Genomic DNA, 15,480 nt, shown 5'->3' on the forward strand with positions numbered 1-15,480 from the left:
CTACTACCCTCTATCTTCTATGACCAAGTCAGTTTTGTATCCAACTTACCAATTCATCATGGATTGTATGTAACTTAATCATATTAAAACATAACATAAGTCACATTAAAAATTGATCAACTTCTTCCATTGCAAATTCTTGAATATATTATGACCAATGCCGATGAATAATTGTTGAAAGGACTTCAAATTCTATTTTGCAAACTTGGAAAAGAAGTACAAATGTGGACTTTCTGGGTCCAAGTGGAGTGGGAAGAATATTGTGAGGGGGGCCCTCATTGTGTGAGAGCCCAAATTCAGATTCCTAATGGTGAATTAAAGTTTGGTATGATATTAGAACAAGGTTTTGGGTGGGATGTTTCTGACAGTGATAGTCAGGCAGCTCTTTTGTATTCATTAGCCTGCCATGAATTCTCATTAAAAGCCCAGGTTGCCATTCTCAATCGCAATATTGCTAGTAATGAGTGAGAACTGTATGCCCGCAGAGAGCTGACTGTTTCATGATAAGGGGATATAAGATATAAAGCAGAGCTGGGGTAAAATTACAACTCTCAAAAGGTATTGAATGCATGGAATTCACAACCTCAGAGTGCATTGATGCTGGGACATTGAATAAATTTAAAGACATAGTTATACAGAGTTTTGAAGGGTTGAAGAGCAGGCAGGAAAGTGGAGTTGTGGTTTAAGATGAAATCATTCAAAATGATATCAAATGATGGAGCAGGTTGGAGGGGTTGAAACACCTCTTCCTGCTCCTAGTTCTTAATTTCTTAGATATGAGATATAACTACAGGATCCTTAAGGGGAAGAGAGAGAGTAGCCAGACGTCGTGGGACACATTAGAACCAATGACATAGGTAGGGAAAGGAGGTGGACATGAAAAGAGAAAATAGGGAGGTAGGTTGGAAGCGAGAAGGCAAGATGAACAGAGTAGTAATCTCAGGGTTGCTACTGGTGCCACATGCTAATGAAGCTAGGAATAGAGAGGGAGTACAAATGAATACATGGCTGCAGGGCTGGTGTAGGAGAGAGGGCTGCAATTATTTAGATCATAGCGATATCTTCTGGGGAATGTGACACCTGTACAAGAGGGACGGGTTGCATCTGAACTGAAGGGGCACCAATGTTTTGGGCAGGAGGTTTGCTAGATCCCTTCAAGAGGGTTTAAACTAGTTTGGCAGGGGTTGGGAACCTGAGCTTTGAATCAGATGATGGAATAAGTAGTGAACAGCCAGATACAGCATGCAGAGAGTCTGTGAGGGAGGAAGGATAGACAGTTGGTAGGGCAAAGGTGCAGTCAATGTGATGGGTTGAAGTGTGTCTATTTTAATGCAAGAAGTATCAGGAATAAGGGTGATGAACTTAGAGCATGGATCAGCACTTGATGTGGAGGGTGGCAAATGGATGATGTGGCCATCACAGAGACTTGGATATCACAAGAGGCAGAAATGGTTGTTGGATTTTCCAGGGTTTAGATGTTTCGAAAGGTATGGGGGGAGGGAGAGTAAAAAAGGTGAAAGTGTGGCATTGCTAATCAGGGATAGTATCACAGCTGTAGGAAGGGAGATTGTTGAGGAGGGTTTATCAATATGGGTGTAAGTCAGAAACAGGAAAGGAGGAGTCACTTTATTGGAAGTTGTCTACAGGCCCCCCAAAAGCAGCAGAGACATGGAGAAGCAGATTGGGATGCAGATTTTGGAAAGGTGCAGAAGTAACAGGGTAATTGTCATGGGTGACTTTAATTTTCCTAATATTGATTGGAACCTCTTTAGTTCAAATAGTTTGGATGGAGCAGTTTTCATCAAGTGTGTCCTGGAAGGGTTCCTGACACAAAATGTAAATAGGCTGACTAGAAGGAACGCCATATTGAATTTGGTGCTTGTCAATGAACCATGCCAGGTGTCAGATCTCTCAGTGGGAGAGCCTTTTGGTTATAGTGATCACAACTCCCTGACCTTTACTGTAGTCACAGACAGGGATAGGAACAAACAGTATGGGAAAGTATTTAATTGGGAGAGGGGGAATTACAATGCTATTGCACAGGAACTGGGGCACCTAAATTGGGAACAGATGTTCTCAGGGAAATGCACAACAGAAATTTGGAGGTTGTTTAGGAAGCACTTGCTGATAGTGCAGGATAGGTTTGTCCTATTGAGGCAAGGAAGGGATAGTAGGTTGAAAGAATCTTGGGTAACAAGAGATGTAGAACATTTAGTCAAGAGTAAGGAAGCTTACTTAAGGTTGAGGAGGGCTTTAGAGGGTTACAGTGTAGCTAGGAAGAAACTGAAGAATGGACTGAGGAAAACCCTAAGGTGTTCTACACTCAAGTAAGGATCAAAAGGATGACCAGAGTGAGGGTAAGGCCGATCTGGGATGGTGGAGGGAACTTGCATCTGGAGTTGGAGGAAGTAGTCCTTAATGAACGCTTTGCTTCCATATTCACTACTGAAAGGGATTTTGACATTTCTCAGGACAGCATGAAATAGACTGATATGCTAGAACAAGTTGATGTTAGGAAGGAGAATATGCTGAAAGTTATAAGAAGCAAGGGAAGAATTTGCTTCATCTTTGGCAATGATCTTTGTGATCTCACTGTCCACTGGAGTAGTGCTAGATGATTGGAGGGTGGCAAATGTTATTCTCTTGTTTAAGAAAGGGAATAGAGATAAGGCAGGATTCTTGGCAGTGTGAAGGAACAGAGGGATCTTGGGGTCCATGTCCAAAGATTCCTCAAAGTTGCCACCCAAGTTGATAGGGTTGTTAAGAAGATGTATGGTGTGTTGGCTTTCATTAGCAGGGGGATTGAGTTTAAGAGCCGCGAGGTTATGCTGCAGCTCTATAAAGCCCTGGTTGAACGACACTTGGAATATTGTGTTCAGTTCTGCTTGCCTCATTATAGAAAAGATGTGGAAACTTTAGAGAAGGTGCAGAGGAGATTTACCAGGATGCTGCTTGGACTGGAGGGCATGTCTTATGAAGAAAGAGGGAGCCAGGGATTTTCTCTCTGAAGCGAAGAAGGATGAGAGGTGACTTGATAGAGGTATGGAAGATGATGAGAGGCATAGAGTGGATGGCCAGAGACTTTTTCTATTGGAAATGTTTATCACAAGGGGACATAATGTAAAGGTAATTGGAAGAAGGTTTAGGAGAGATGTCAGAGGTGGATTCTTTACACAGAGAATGGTGTGTGTGTGTGGAATGCACGGCCAGTAGTGGCAGTAGTGTCAGATACATTAGGGACATTTAAGCAACTCTTGGAATAGGCACATGGAAGATAGGTTAGTCTGATCTTGGCGTAGGATAAAAGGCCTACACAACCTCAGGGCCAAAGGGCCTGTACTGTGCTGTACTGTTCCCTGTTCTATAAGTACAGGGAACTTATGCTTCTTAGTGAGGCATTTCAATTGATAGACAATGATTCAGCATGGGTGTACCAGTGTTTGTTTAATGTGTAATGGAGGCAGCCTGTCCAGGAAAAGGAGACTGTCCAAAGAAGGCAGAGAGATGGGCTGACAACAAGAATGATGTTTGAAGCAGGTGGGCTGCAATGATGGAGCTAAACGTGGTTTCAGGCAGGCCTTGGGACTAAAGGTCATGATAATTTGGGTCAACAAGAGGTTCAGGTGGAATGGACACAGCAATTGGAAGGCTAAAGAGCTGATTACAGTGACAGGAGTCACATATTAACAGCAGGAAATGAGGGAAAAGAAACAGGTAAAATGGGTAAGGGGTGTTGTCAGGTTAGGCTGGGAATGGGGATCATGAAAATGTGGGCTCAAGAAAAAGGGCAGGCAGATCAAGGAAAGGGCAAATGGGTTCACCATGACAGGGGGAGCGTGAAGGTTGGTAGAAACCAAGAAAAGGCAATACACTCACACTTGCTTAACGACTGAATGCTGTAATAAGGTGTTCAGGACAGCTCAAAGTTTCCCATATTCTGACCCCTCACAGAGATCCCAAATGGGTTAGGTGACCATTGAGCGGTGAGCTAAAGGGTATCTTTCACTCAGCAACATTCGGAGTGAGGTAGTGGGGGGTGACAACGGTGGTGTTAGTCATGAAAAACTGGACAGTAATTTTCACTGCCCTGGGTGGCTGAAACTGAATGAAATGGAAATAGAGGCAATATAAATGCTGTATACAGGGGTCTCACGGGGAACAATGTAGACCACCAAGAGTAAGAGTGAGCTCAGTCACATGCATAGGTTGCAGTGTAATGCTCAAGGATACAGGTTCCTTGCACATGACTAGAGAGGATATGGTTCAGGCAGGATGGGCCTCACCATGGTGGGGTTGGGTGCAGGACAGGATTTAACTCAAGATATGAACAGATTGGTAGGAGCAGCCCAAAGGATATAACGATGAGGAGGAAGATATAAAGGATAGCAGTCTCTAATAAAATATCTTCACAGGTATCTGTTCACAAATCCATCTTTTCATTCAAAATGTTTGGCCAGGTCAACTTGTTGGCTTCTGTTCCTCAGGCTCATTGACCCAAAGAGAGGCCCAAGTGCAAGAAGTGGTCAATTGAACATGTTACTAATAAGCCAAAGGCAATGGCAGAGATAGTTCAGATGACTGAGGACACCACCACTTCCATCTGCCATGACCTGTTGAAGATGAGCTGCATGTAATGGGAGGCAACACTGTGCCTGTGGTAGAATAGATCACTGCAGCATTAAACATCCTCATGACTAACATAATTTAAGGCACAACTGGAGACTAAGGTGACTCTCAATCAGCCACCCTCAAGTCCATTTTTGAATTTGTAAATGCAGTGCACCATGGACCCAGAGAGCCAAGCTGCAGAATTTGTGGCCTTTGTCGGGTTCCCTCAGGTCCAAGAGTCAACATCTAGTGTTCAGAGCGTCATCCAGCCAGATTCACTTCCAGAAAGGCATTGCACTCTCGCTGTCCAACTCATGTCTGCTCACAAGTGACAATTCTTGCATGTTTGCACATGGTGTCCAGGGAGTTGTCACAACTCTTACATTCTGTACAACGCCTAGGTTTGATGAATATTCACTCCTCCATATCATCCCTAGGGCTGGCTTGTGGGTAGCAAGTATATCCCTAGAAAATGTGTCTAAGGAGCCTCATCTGGAACCCACAAATTAAATGCTAAATAGCTATACAGTTCTATCCTTGCAATAGCAAGGACCATCACTTAATAAACAGGTGATCTACTGAAGATGAGTTTCTGTTATCTAGATCGATCGAGCATATCAATACTGGCCAGTCCATATCTCCAGAAATGTAATTATTTGCATGTGCTTTGAGGTACAACAATGGAATGATGACTATACAAGAGACTGAGATGGACCAGCTACATATCTCCACAGATGAGGATGGAGGAAAGTTTGATGGAGATGCTGTTGATGAAACCAAGGCAGTAGTGAGACACAGTTATCAGATCCAGTAGCAGTATCCCATGTGCAGACTGAAATGAAGGCCAGGAGTGGATGTTTAAAGTCTCTCTAGTGTTAAATCTTGGTTGCCTCCATGGAATGGACAGTGCCACCATGATGGACGAGGTCCAGAAAAACACTTGGTTAGACTCAAGGCAGAATAACTTTTCAGAAATACATGAAAACACTTGGAGCTATGAACCCATAATGGCTGAGAGGTGGTACTAGTGCTTATCCATAATGGTCATTAGTTTGAATCTAAAAAGGAGTTAGATATAGTTCTTAAGGCTAAAGGGCTCAAAGATTATGAGGTGAAAGTGGGAACAGGGTACTGTAAAGAATGATCAGGTGTGATAAAATCGAATGGCAAAGTAGGTTCTAAGAACCAAAAGGCCTCCTCCTGTTCCTATTTTCTGTGTTTCTTTTTTTTCTAATCAATAGAGGTGATTTTCTTTTTAGCCTTATGTCAGGGACTTCCAACTCTGTTTCTGGGCTATGAGGCAGTTATGCAGGAATACATAGATGCTGCACATACATTCCTCAATTAGCAGTTTATAAGTGGCATTAATCTATTGCAGAATATAGGAGGCACTATTCTGTGCTCATTTTGCTCCATACTCACAAATGTAAATAAAGGTTGCAGTTTCCAGAAATCATGTTCCTCCAAGATCCTTTAAGTGCCCTGGGCACAGTTCCACATGATGCACATGTAATCCCCTTTGAAGGATCAACAACCTTCAGTGTTGGCTTAAAAGAAACAGGTACTATGAGACATTCTATGAGTTAGAATCACACAGCATTAATGTAGTAAAAATGTTATTTGTTCCTAAAACAGTCTGATTGGCATTACACTGATACACATGTATGTGTATCCAAAATGGGTTTCAATGTTCTTTAATCTTTCTTGTCCTATAAGTATATATCCTAGTGCTCTACCCAGTGCTGATCTGGCAGAAACCTGCTGACTATTGTGTTGGGTTGTTCGAGAAACATTGATGGACATCCTCTGGTGGTCTGGGGTCTAGAGGGCCCAGATGATCACCTGCACCAATTTCTGCTCCTGACCTGCTGTAGATGATGCAGTCACTGGCAGAGATAGCATGGCAAGGCTATGGTGGGATTGGAATTCCTGGATGCCTAGTTGTCTCTGCTCCTCCCTGTTGGTGCACATTTGCACCTCCCTCACCCCTTGAGTGGATGAATGAGGGAGATCAAAGCCCCTCAATCCCCTTGAATGAATGCATCCAATGCTTGTTTAGTGATGGAGTGAGGGTCCATGTATTTCCAGCAGATACTCATTGTTCTGCTAGATCTACTTTTCTGTGGTGGCACTGCCCATTCTACCAGGCAGACTTAGAGAGGCAGCTCCATCCTGTGGTCCAGTCTGTGTTTGGCTTTGTGCTGGAGTTGCAGAGAAATGATTCCAATCCAGCAACATGTGGAGGCTTTGCAGATGAAAAATCCAAACCAATCATCACATCAAGGTCTCACACTCTCAGCTGGTTCATCAGGATTTGAATATTATTAATATTGGTGTGATGTTAAAAGTGAATGATCTGCAGGTGAGGCAGTCAAACCAAATATCCCATCCAGATCTGACAGAGTCAGCCAATTTATTGTAACCTGAATATCATTAAATTTTAAACATGGAACCAAAACCCACCATTGATGGGGGAAGAAACTGTCACACACTGTGCGTGGATAAGGCTTCAAATGACCTGGAGCCCAGAATCAGGAGACACTCACGCTGAATAAAGGGAAGGCCATTTAGGACAGAGATGTTTTTTTCTACATGGGAATTGGGATAGGTCAATGCTTGCAGTGTGATACAAATTTTCAGTGAATTGGCAATCAGTCTTTACTTTCCATTGAATTTGAAAACGTTACTTCTTTTTAAATTTTACTCCACATGCAGCTGACAGAAAACAAGTTTCCAAAACTAAAAATCAATGAGCATTCTGTCAAATTCAGTGGCAAAGAGAATAGGAAGAGAGAACAGTCAAACATCAGGGGCTCTTGTGGGGCAGTGGTTGTGTCCCTACTTCTGTACCAGGTGATCCTGTGTTCAAGTCTCACCTGTCCTGGAGGTGTGTAATCACGGCGATGAGCAAAGTGTAAAAGTCCATTGTCAAATTCTACATGAAGCATTTTCACGTGGACTACTTCCACTCCCATTCAGTATAATGTTCAAACTTCTCATCATTCAGTACTTGACAGTCATTTGTAAAACCTAAATATACTTTAATGGGTCTGGACAACTTAGCTGTAAATGCATGTTTATGGTTTTCAAGAAGTATTGCTGGTAATTTGAAAATGCGACTCATTTATACCATGAAGCAAAAACAGAAATTGCTGGAAAAAAACTCAGCAACCCTGGCAGATTAGAGAGAAATCAGAATTAACGTTTCGAGTCCAGTCTCTTCCTCAGAATCCTTATATTCTGCCTGAATTGGGCCGTCACCTTCAATTAGTGATGTAACACGGAAAGGTACTATATGTAAGGTTGGTCATCATTCGATTCGTTAACTCGTTGTGACTCGTTAACTCAGTGTGACTTGAGTTGACCGCAATACTACCTGCAATGGACAACTGGAATTCGACGTGTGATTTAGTCAAAGATGTTAATGCATCCTACAATCCACCTATAATTATTATAACCTTCGTCCTCGGATTTGTTGGAAACGTCGTTGCTTTATGGATCTTCAGTTTTCATGTGAAATCCTGGAAACCAAACACAGTTTATTTACTGAATCTGGCGATTGCAGACACTCTATTAATCTGCTGTTTACCGTTTCGAGCAGATTACTTTATCCGGGGGAAGAATTGGATTTATGGTGATATTCTTTGTCATCTGAAAGTATTTTTGATTTACCTAAACCGGGTAGGAAGCATCATGTTCCTCACAGCGATGGCGATCGATCGGTATTTTAAAGTGGTCCACCCTCACTACAGGGTGAATACGATGTCTACAAGGTGTGCAGTGAAGGTAGCCGGCAGCTTGTAGATTCTGGCCGTGGCAATCTGCTCTCATCTTTTAGCAGAACCTCGCTCCTTCGAGCACGACGACCTGACATACTGTGAACCATTTGACATATCGCAGCCACTACGCCCGACAGCAATTTGGACCGATACTGTTTTTATTCTTTTCAAGTTTGCTATCCCGGCTCCGATTATCCTCTTCTCCACGTCCTGCATCATCTGGAAGTTAAAACAGATAAAAACTAAATCAAGGAGTAAATATAAAAGAGCGATGAAGCTTGTGATCGCTGTGGCTGCAGTGTTTGTGCTTTGTTTCTTACCCACAAACATTGCTGTTATTGCTGTGTTAATCACGAAACTAAGAGGCGCTAAAGGCTGTAAATCATATGAGACAGCTGTTCATGTCTTTTATAATACACTATTTATGACATATCTGAACAGTGTCCTGGATCCAGTTATTTACCACTTCTCAAGTTCGACATTCAAAAATGCTTTAATGAAAGCAGTTACTTCTCTGAACATAAACTGTTCCAAATCAGAAAGTGGTAGTGGTATGCAACCGACAGAGCCCAAGGAAAACCTGTAATGCAGGCTGTAACACCTGTGAGCAGTCCTAGAGTTTTTTTCCTGACTGTATCTCCGAGCTGCTAATTACCAGCTTGTGTCACTAAAGTCTAGCCTTTAGGTGCAAAACATTCGAAGTATGTGGATTTTGTTTTGGCATTTTACGGTGTTAAACAGTTAAAACTAATACTTGTTAAGGCGACCCTTACTTTTTGAAGTCAAGTTATGTACCAGCAAAATCATGCTTTCGATTGTATAAAGTGATGGAGTGATTGAGAGTGAGCCAACAAAGCTCTGTGTTTGGTCAGATAGCACCTACAGAATAATATAGTAAGGAGGCAGATTTTGTGTAGTGAGGGAGACTCTCAAAAGGATGGTCATGTTCATTTGTTAGTAGATGTGACTTGGACATCTTAATTGCAAGATGAAAAAAAAGTGGTTGCCAAAATCAGAAAAGTTTAGCTTTAACATTGGTGATGGCAGGGAGAAGGGGACTCGTGTTTGTGGAGCAAAGAGTTAATTATACTGTTCAGAGAAGTAACTGCTTTCATTAAAGCATTTTTGAATGTCGAACTTGAGAAGTGGTAAATAACTGGATCCAGGACACTGTTCAGATATGTCATAAATAGTGTATTATAAAAGACATGAACAGCTGTCTCATATGATTTACAGCCTTTAGCGCCTCTTAGTTTCGTGATTAACACAGCAATAACAGCAATGTTTGTGGGTAAGAAACAAAGCACAAACACTGCAGCCACAGCGATCACAAGCTTCATCGCTCTTTTATATTTACTCCTTGATTTAGTTTTTATCTGTTTTAACTTCCAGATGATGCAGGACGTGGAGAAGAGGATAATCGGAGCCGGGATAGCAAAAAGATACTTTCTGAATTCCTGAAGAAGGGCTTATGCCCGAATCGTCGATTCTCCTGCTCCTTGGATGCTGCCTGATCTGCTGCGCTTTTCCAGCAACACATTTTTCAGCTCTGATCTCCAGCATCTGCAGTCCTCACTTTCTCCTCGCAAAAATATACTTTGTCGAATTTTTTTGTCTTGCACTCCTCTGGGCTATTCACAAGAATGTCAGTTTAAGGCATTTGCTTTGATAAGAACAAAAGAAAGGATGAGTTTGATGCGATTTGTGACCCTGACATTTACACTGATATGCAGTCGTTTTGAGTTTGGATGTATCCCTATGAAACCGGGAGCATACTTGAACAAGACATTGAATGCATTTTGAGGTGTAACGTCCAGGTTGCACCCACAGAAGAAACTACAGACCATAGCTAACTTCTTGTCTCACTTCATTCAATTTTCCCACAATCCCTTCTAACACTCTGCAATAGTTTGCTCTTCTGGGCGTACTTGGTGCCTGCCAACGCCACCCTCTCACAGGCTGAGGTATTACATCCCAATCTTTTTATCTACAGTAAGTTCCAGAGTAGTAAACCAGGTGAATTAATTCTTGGACTTGATTATGTCAAGTTCTAGTAAATGTTTTGAGATAACCTGACTTCATATTTTTGCGTTTTATACCAACTGAAGTTTAGTTACAGAAAATATGAAGTCAACTTGATCGATAACACGTATTGGGCCTAATATGGTGCACAGCAATCAGAACCGGGAGCCTATTCGGTTTCTCTTTGCTATGCTTTAAATAATGCTTGGGTAATGTTTACTTTTGCTGCTATTGTCTACAGTTAATTAGAATAAAAAAAATTATTTTGATTTGAGGAATGGGGTTTGGTTAAGTGAACCTTTGTGGAAGTGGGTCAGTAATTCTGGAAATTTCCCTTGGGTTATAGACGTTAATCAATACGTACATGAACCAACAGTCCGTAGAAAACATAGTTTGCATAAAAGACTTTACTGAGCCTTTGGCCGGCGGCATAGTGGTTCAGTACTTAGCACTTGTGACTCATAATACTGGTCATCCAGGTTCAGTCCCAACAGTGGGTGACTATCTGTGTGGAGTTCGCACGTTCTTCCTATGTTTCTGTAGATTTCCGCTGGCTGCTGCGGTTTCATTCCTCAGGCTGAAGATGTTCAAGTATGCTAAATTATGTATGTGTTAGGTGGATTAACCATTGTAAATGCGAGGGGCTATGGGGAAAACCCAATGGCCCGTATCGTCTCTTCCTGCACCGTAGGGTTTCAATTCTGTTGAGTTGCTTCCTTGAAAATCTATTTGGGCAAATTACTTCTTTCATTTTTTCCCCCTCTTTCCCCCAGTCAGATTCAACTCACAAAGAACTCACGTTTGTACACCTTACAAGAACTTTGTGTGTTCAGAAGCAAGTTACATCCAACTGTTAGCTCAAACGCATTTCCATGTTCGTTCTCATCAGCTCCTTTCGAGGGTCACTTTCCTAATTCATGGAGATAAAATTTGACAGCGAACATGAAATGCAAGTGTCTAACAAATTAGGTTAAATCTTCACAGTGAAGACATGAGGCAAATGGTTTAGACAGAAGATGATTCGCGTGTGGAATGAACTTCCTGAGGAAGTGGTGGATACTCATCCAATCACAACATTTAAAAGACATTTGAATAAGGCCATGCATAGGAAAAGTTTAGAGGGATGTGGGCATGAGCAGGCAGGTAGGACTAGTTTAGTTTGGGATTATGGTCGGCATGGACTGGTTAGAGCGAAAGGTCTGTTTCCATGCTGTATGACTCAACACTTCTCCAAAGGTGTGAATCTCCTCCTCATAAAATCAACGGAAACACAAAGCTGGAAATGCTCGATGATCGTAGAGCGAGTTAAGTTTCTAGTGAATTGGTAGCATACTTCACAGCAGCCAATTTTTTTTTCTTTTACATAGGATTGCCTGAAGCACTTAAAACAAACATTACCGTTAAAACAGCAGTGTTGTAGGAGATGAATAACCATAAAGAGCTTTGCGAACTTCAGTGGAAAATAGATAGGGGTTCTGAAAGTTCAATATTTTAACAGCCTTAGCAAAACCAACAAATTCTAATTGATACTGAATAACTTCTGTAAATACATGTCGAAGATTTTCTAAAAACATTTTTAAGTACTATACAACTCAACGAATACAACTGATTTTAAAAGGGCTCCACCCACAATCCATGATGAAACTTGGAGAAGTCCGATATATACGGGTGGGCTTCCTTCAGCTTGCTAACTCGTTTCTGTGGCTGTATGACGGCGTTCACTGCAACATCACCTACAATGGACAACGGGACCCAACAATGTAGTCGTGTGGGAGACGTTAATTCTTCCTATAATCCACCTTTAATAATTATAACCTTCGTCCTCGGATTTATTGGAAATGTCATTGCTTTGTGGATCTTCGGTTTTCACGCAAAAATTTGGAAACCAAACACAGTTTATTCACTGAACCTGGCGATTGCAGACACTATGTTAATCTGCTGTTTACCGTTTCGAGCAGACTATTTTATCCGGGGGAAGAACTGGATTTATAGTGATGCTCCTTGTCGTCTGAATGTATTTTTGATTTCCCTAAACCGGGTAGGAAGCATCATGTTCCTCACAGCGATGGCGATCGATCGGTATTTTAAAGTGGTCCACCCTCACCACAGGGTGAATACGATGTCTACAAGGTGTGCAGTGAAGGTAGCCGGCAGCTTGTGGATTCTGGCCGTGGCAATGTGTTCACATCTTTTAGCAGAACATCGGTCTTTCAAACACGACAACCGGACATACTGTGAACCCTTTGACATATCGCGGCCACTACGCCCGACAGCAATTTGGACCGATATTATTTTTATTCTTTTCAAGTTTGCTCTACCAGCTTCAATTATCCTCTTCTCCACGTCCTGCATCATCTGGAAGTTAAAACAAATGAAAATTGAGTTGAGGAGTAAATATAAACGAGCGATGAAGCTTGTGATCGCTGTGGCTGCAGTGTTTGTGCTTTGTTTCTTACCCACAAACATTGCTGTTATTGCTGTGTTAATCACGAAACTAAGAGGCGCTAAAGGCTGTAAATCATATGAGACAGCTGTTCATGTCTTTTATAATACACTATTTATGACATATCTGAACAGTGTCCTGGATCCAGTTATTTACTACTTTTCAAGTTCGACATTCAAAAATGCTTTAATGAAAGCAGTTACTTCTCTGAATCTAAACTGTTCCAAGTCAGAAACTGATAGTGCGATGCAACCAAAAGAATCCACGGGACAAATAGATATGGGTAATTTAAAAAGGACAGCGGTCTGTCATAATTATGAACCATCCCGGTCTGTGTCTACTTTGTCTGCATGACCAGCCGTTAATAATTTGCTTGTTTGTGTCTTCATTGTTGCAAAATATTAAGATTACTTGTTTTTTTGATATTGTAAAAGCAGTTAGTCTGTGCTTCTGGTGAATAAGGGTAAAATAAAATGTTTTTCAAAATCAAGTTATCCATGTGCTGAAACCTTGCAATGTTTACTTTGCAACAGTGACTAGGGATTTTCAATAATGAAGTGTTTAGCTCCACAAGGAGCTAGGTTCTTGTAAAAATCAAAGAAACAATTATAGGGAAACTGAAAAGTAATTGGAGGAAATATTGGGATAATGCCGCTTGTTCTGACCTCTAGTGTATTGTACGGATGGTTAAGGACACGCAACAGCGATACTGCTGCTGCGAATGTGAATAGTTAGTGCACAGTATACTCACTATGTTCAGTGCGACACGTCCTAGTTTATCGGATTGGCCGGGGAGCTAAAGCTGTCAATTCAAACGAATCAAAAACTTTACTCTCTCCACAGATGCGGCCAGACTTACTGAGTTTCACCAGCGTCCTCGGAGATTGTTTCAGATTTCTAGCATCAGTAGTATTTAGCTTATCTGCACTTTACTGTGAAATTGTTGGCCAATAAACGGTGGGTTTGGCACTGCTGAGAAGAACAAAGCATTGCGCAATTGCTGGGAAGGGGTACCAGCAGCATTGATGGCACAGGATCCGAGATTTACCTGCAACTTGAAGCAGACCATGGTCTGAGCTGTTCTGTGGGAACCGTTGGATGAGGCGTGAGGGGCATGCATGGAAGTGGTAGTGAACAAGCATCGCTATTTACGAAAAACAAATCTTTGTAGCTCAGGTAGAGACAAATACAGATAAGACCATCGTTTACCCTGGATAAATCCTGTGCCACTGCCAAGACAGACGCAGCAGGGATGGCAACACTATCAGGAAGGAGTTGCCCTGGGATTTCTCAATAAAAGCTCGACTCCATTTACTTTATTGGCATCAGGCCAAATATGGACAAGGAAACTTTCTGTTAATTAGCACCTAATAGAGCCTCACTCATTCCAGGCTGATAAAGCAGTCCTCCTCCATGTTGAACACCACTTGAGGAAGCACTGGGGGATGCACAAGATACTCTGGATAGGGATTTAGCAACTTACCATTTGACACCATGACCATCGTGGGCCAGCAGCAGCAATAAAATGTACTTCACACAATCTGTAACGTCATGACATGACATGTCCCAACTCTATCATTACCATAGTTGTTAAAGTACAGATTTGAGACAGCCCAAGGAAATCCCCTGAGGACTCAACTTGCAAGCTCTCTTGGTTCATCCCAGAGATCGTACTTTTGGTAGTCTGGAATAAAAAATCTCTTACAGTTTAGTTTAATTTTAGTCATTCCTTCTATTTACTAATAGCATCACTGTTACAACATAGCCTGGCTTATAGGTATCAGCGTTAACTGGATTCTAATAATCCAGGAGAGTAGGACATCAGCTCTTCAAGAGTCCTGGCAGGCTACTCTATTGTACGATCACAACCTGGCGTCCTTTATACAAAAAGTTTACAAAAAATGTACTGTCACAAAACAGGCTTTCTTTTTCAAAAGCAGTGCATGTTCTGAACTAGATAAATAACAGTGAAGGACAATAATTCAGGAGAGAAATTAATTGATACAGAGTTTCATTTTGAGGTCAGAATCAAACACTTATTAATTTCACAAAGGAACAGCTGTGAACGTTATCACTTGGTGTCCTGTTTACAGATTCACTGATGTTAAGGCAAATGTTCTTAATTGCCTTACCCTTGCCTGTCTATTTTCTACTGTGCAGCAAATGTTTCTATAATTCAACATTACATTTTAGTCTAAATGTTTAACGACAAGCTTTAAGGCTATAGACTTTCTCACCATCAAGCCTATGTTTCACCCATGGTTCAATGAAGATTGCAGGAGGACATGCTAGGAGCAGCACCAGGCATATCTAAAACTGAGGTGTAAACCTAATGAGGCTACCAAACAGGACTATTTACATGCCACACAGCATAAGTAGCAAGTGAAATGCAGGGCTAAACAATTCCACACTCAATGGATCACACAATTTGATTCACCACACAGCATCCACTCTACTTCACGACCACAAATAGTGATTGTTGCTCAATTATCAGGCTGCTTTTCTAACAACTTTCACTGGATGAGCATAAAATTCCTGCAACTAAATAAGTTAAGGCTAAAGTCATTGTGTTCAGTCACCATTACACACCATTTCCTACAGCTACTGAATTCATCTCTTCCCCTTGAC

General features: G+C 41.6%; 2 protein-coding genes across 2 annotated transcripts; both read left to right on the plus strand.

The window, feature by feature from the left end:
- Positions 1-7,989: 7,989 nt before the first annotated feature.
- On the plus strand, positions 7,990-8,973 carry LOC122562413 (hydroxycarboxylic acid receptor 3-like). Its single transcript, XM_087999796.1, is given in 1 exon segment — positions 7,990-8,973. A coding segment is annotated over 1 exon segment (984 nt).
- A 3,160-nt stretch (positions 8,974-12,133) lies between these two features.
- On the plus strand, positions 12,134-13,206 carry LOC122562414 (hydroxycarboxylic acid receptor 2-like). Its single transcript, XM_043715271.2, has one exon. It carries the CDS (start codon positions 12,148-12,150, stop codon positions 13,204-13,206), a length of 1,059 nt encoding a protein of 352 aa, XP_043571206.2. The 5' UTR covers positions 12,134-12,147.
- Positions 13,207-15,480: the final 2,274 nt, after the last annotated feature.

The sequence above is a fragment of the Chiloscyllium plagiosum genome, unplaced genomic scaffold (assembly GCF_037043375.1).
Source record: "Chiloscyllium plagiosum isolate Xiang-an unplaced genomic scaffold, Cpla_swu_hap1 HiC_scaffold_24, whole genome shotgun sequence".
NCBI classification, from domain to species: Eukaryota; Metazoa; Chordata; class Chondrichthyes; order Orectolobiformes; family Hemiscylliidae; genus Chiloscyllium; species Chiloscyllium plagiosum.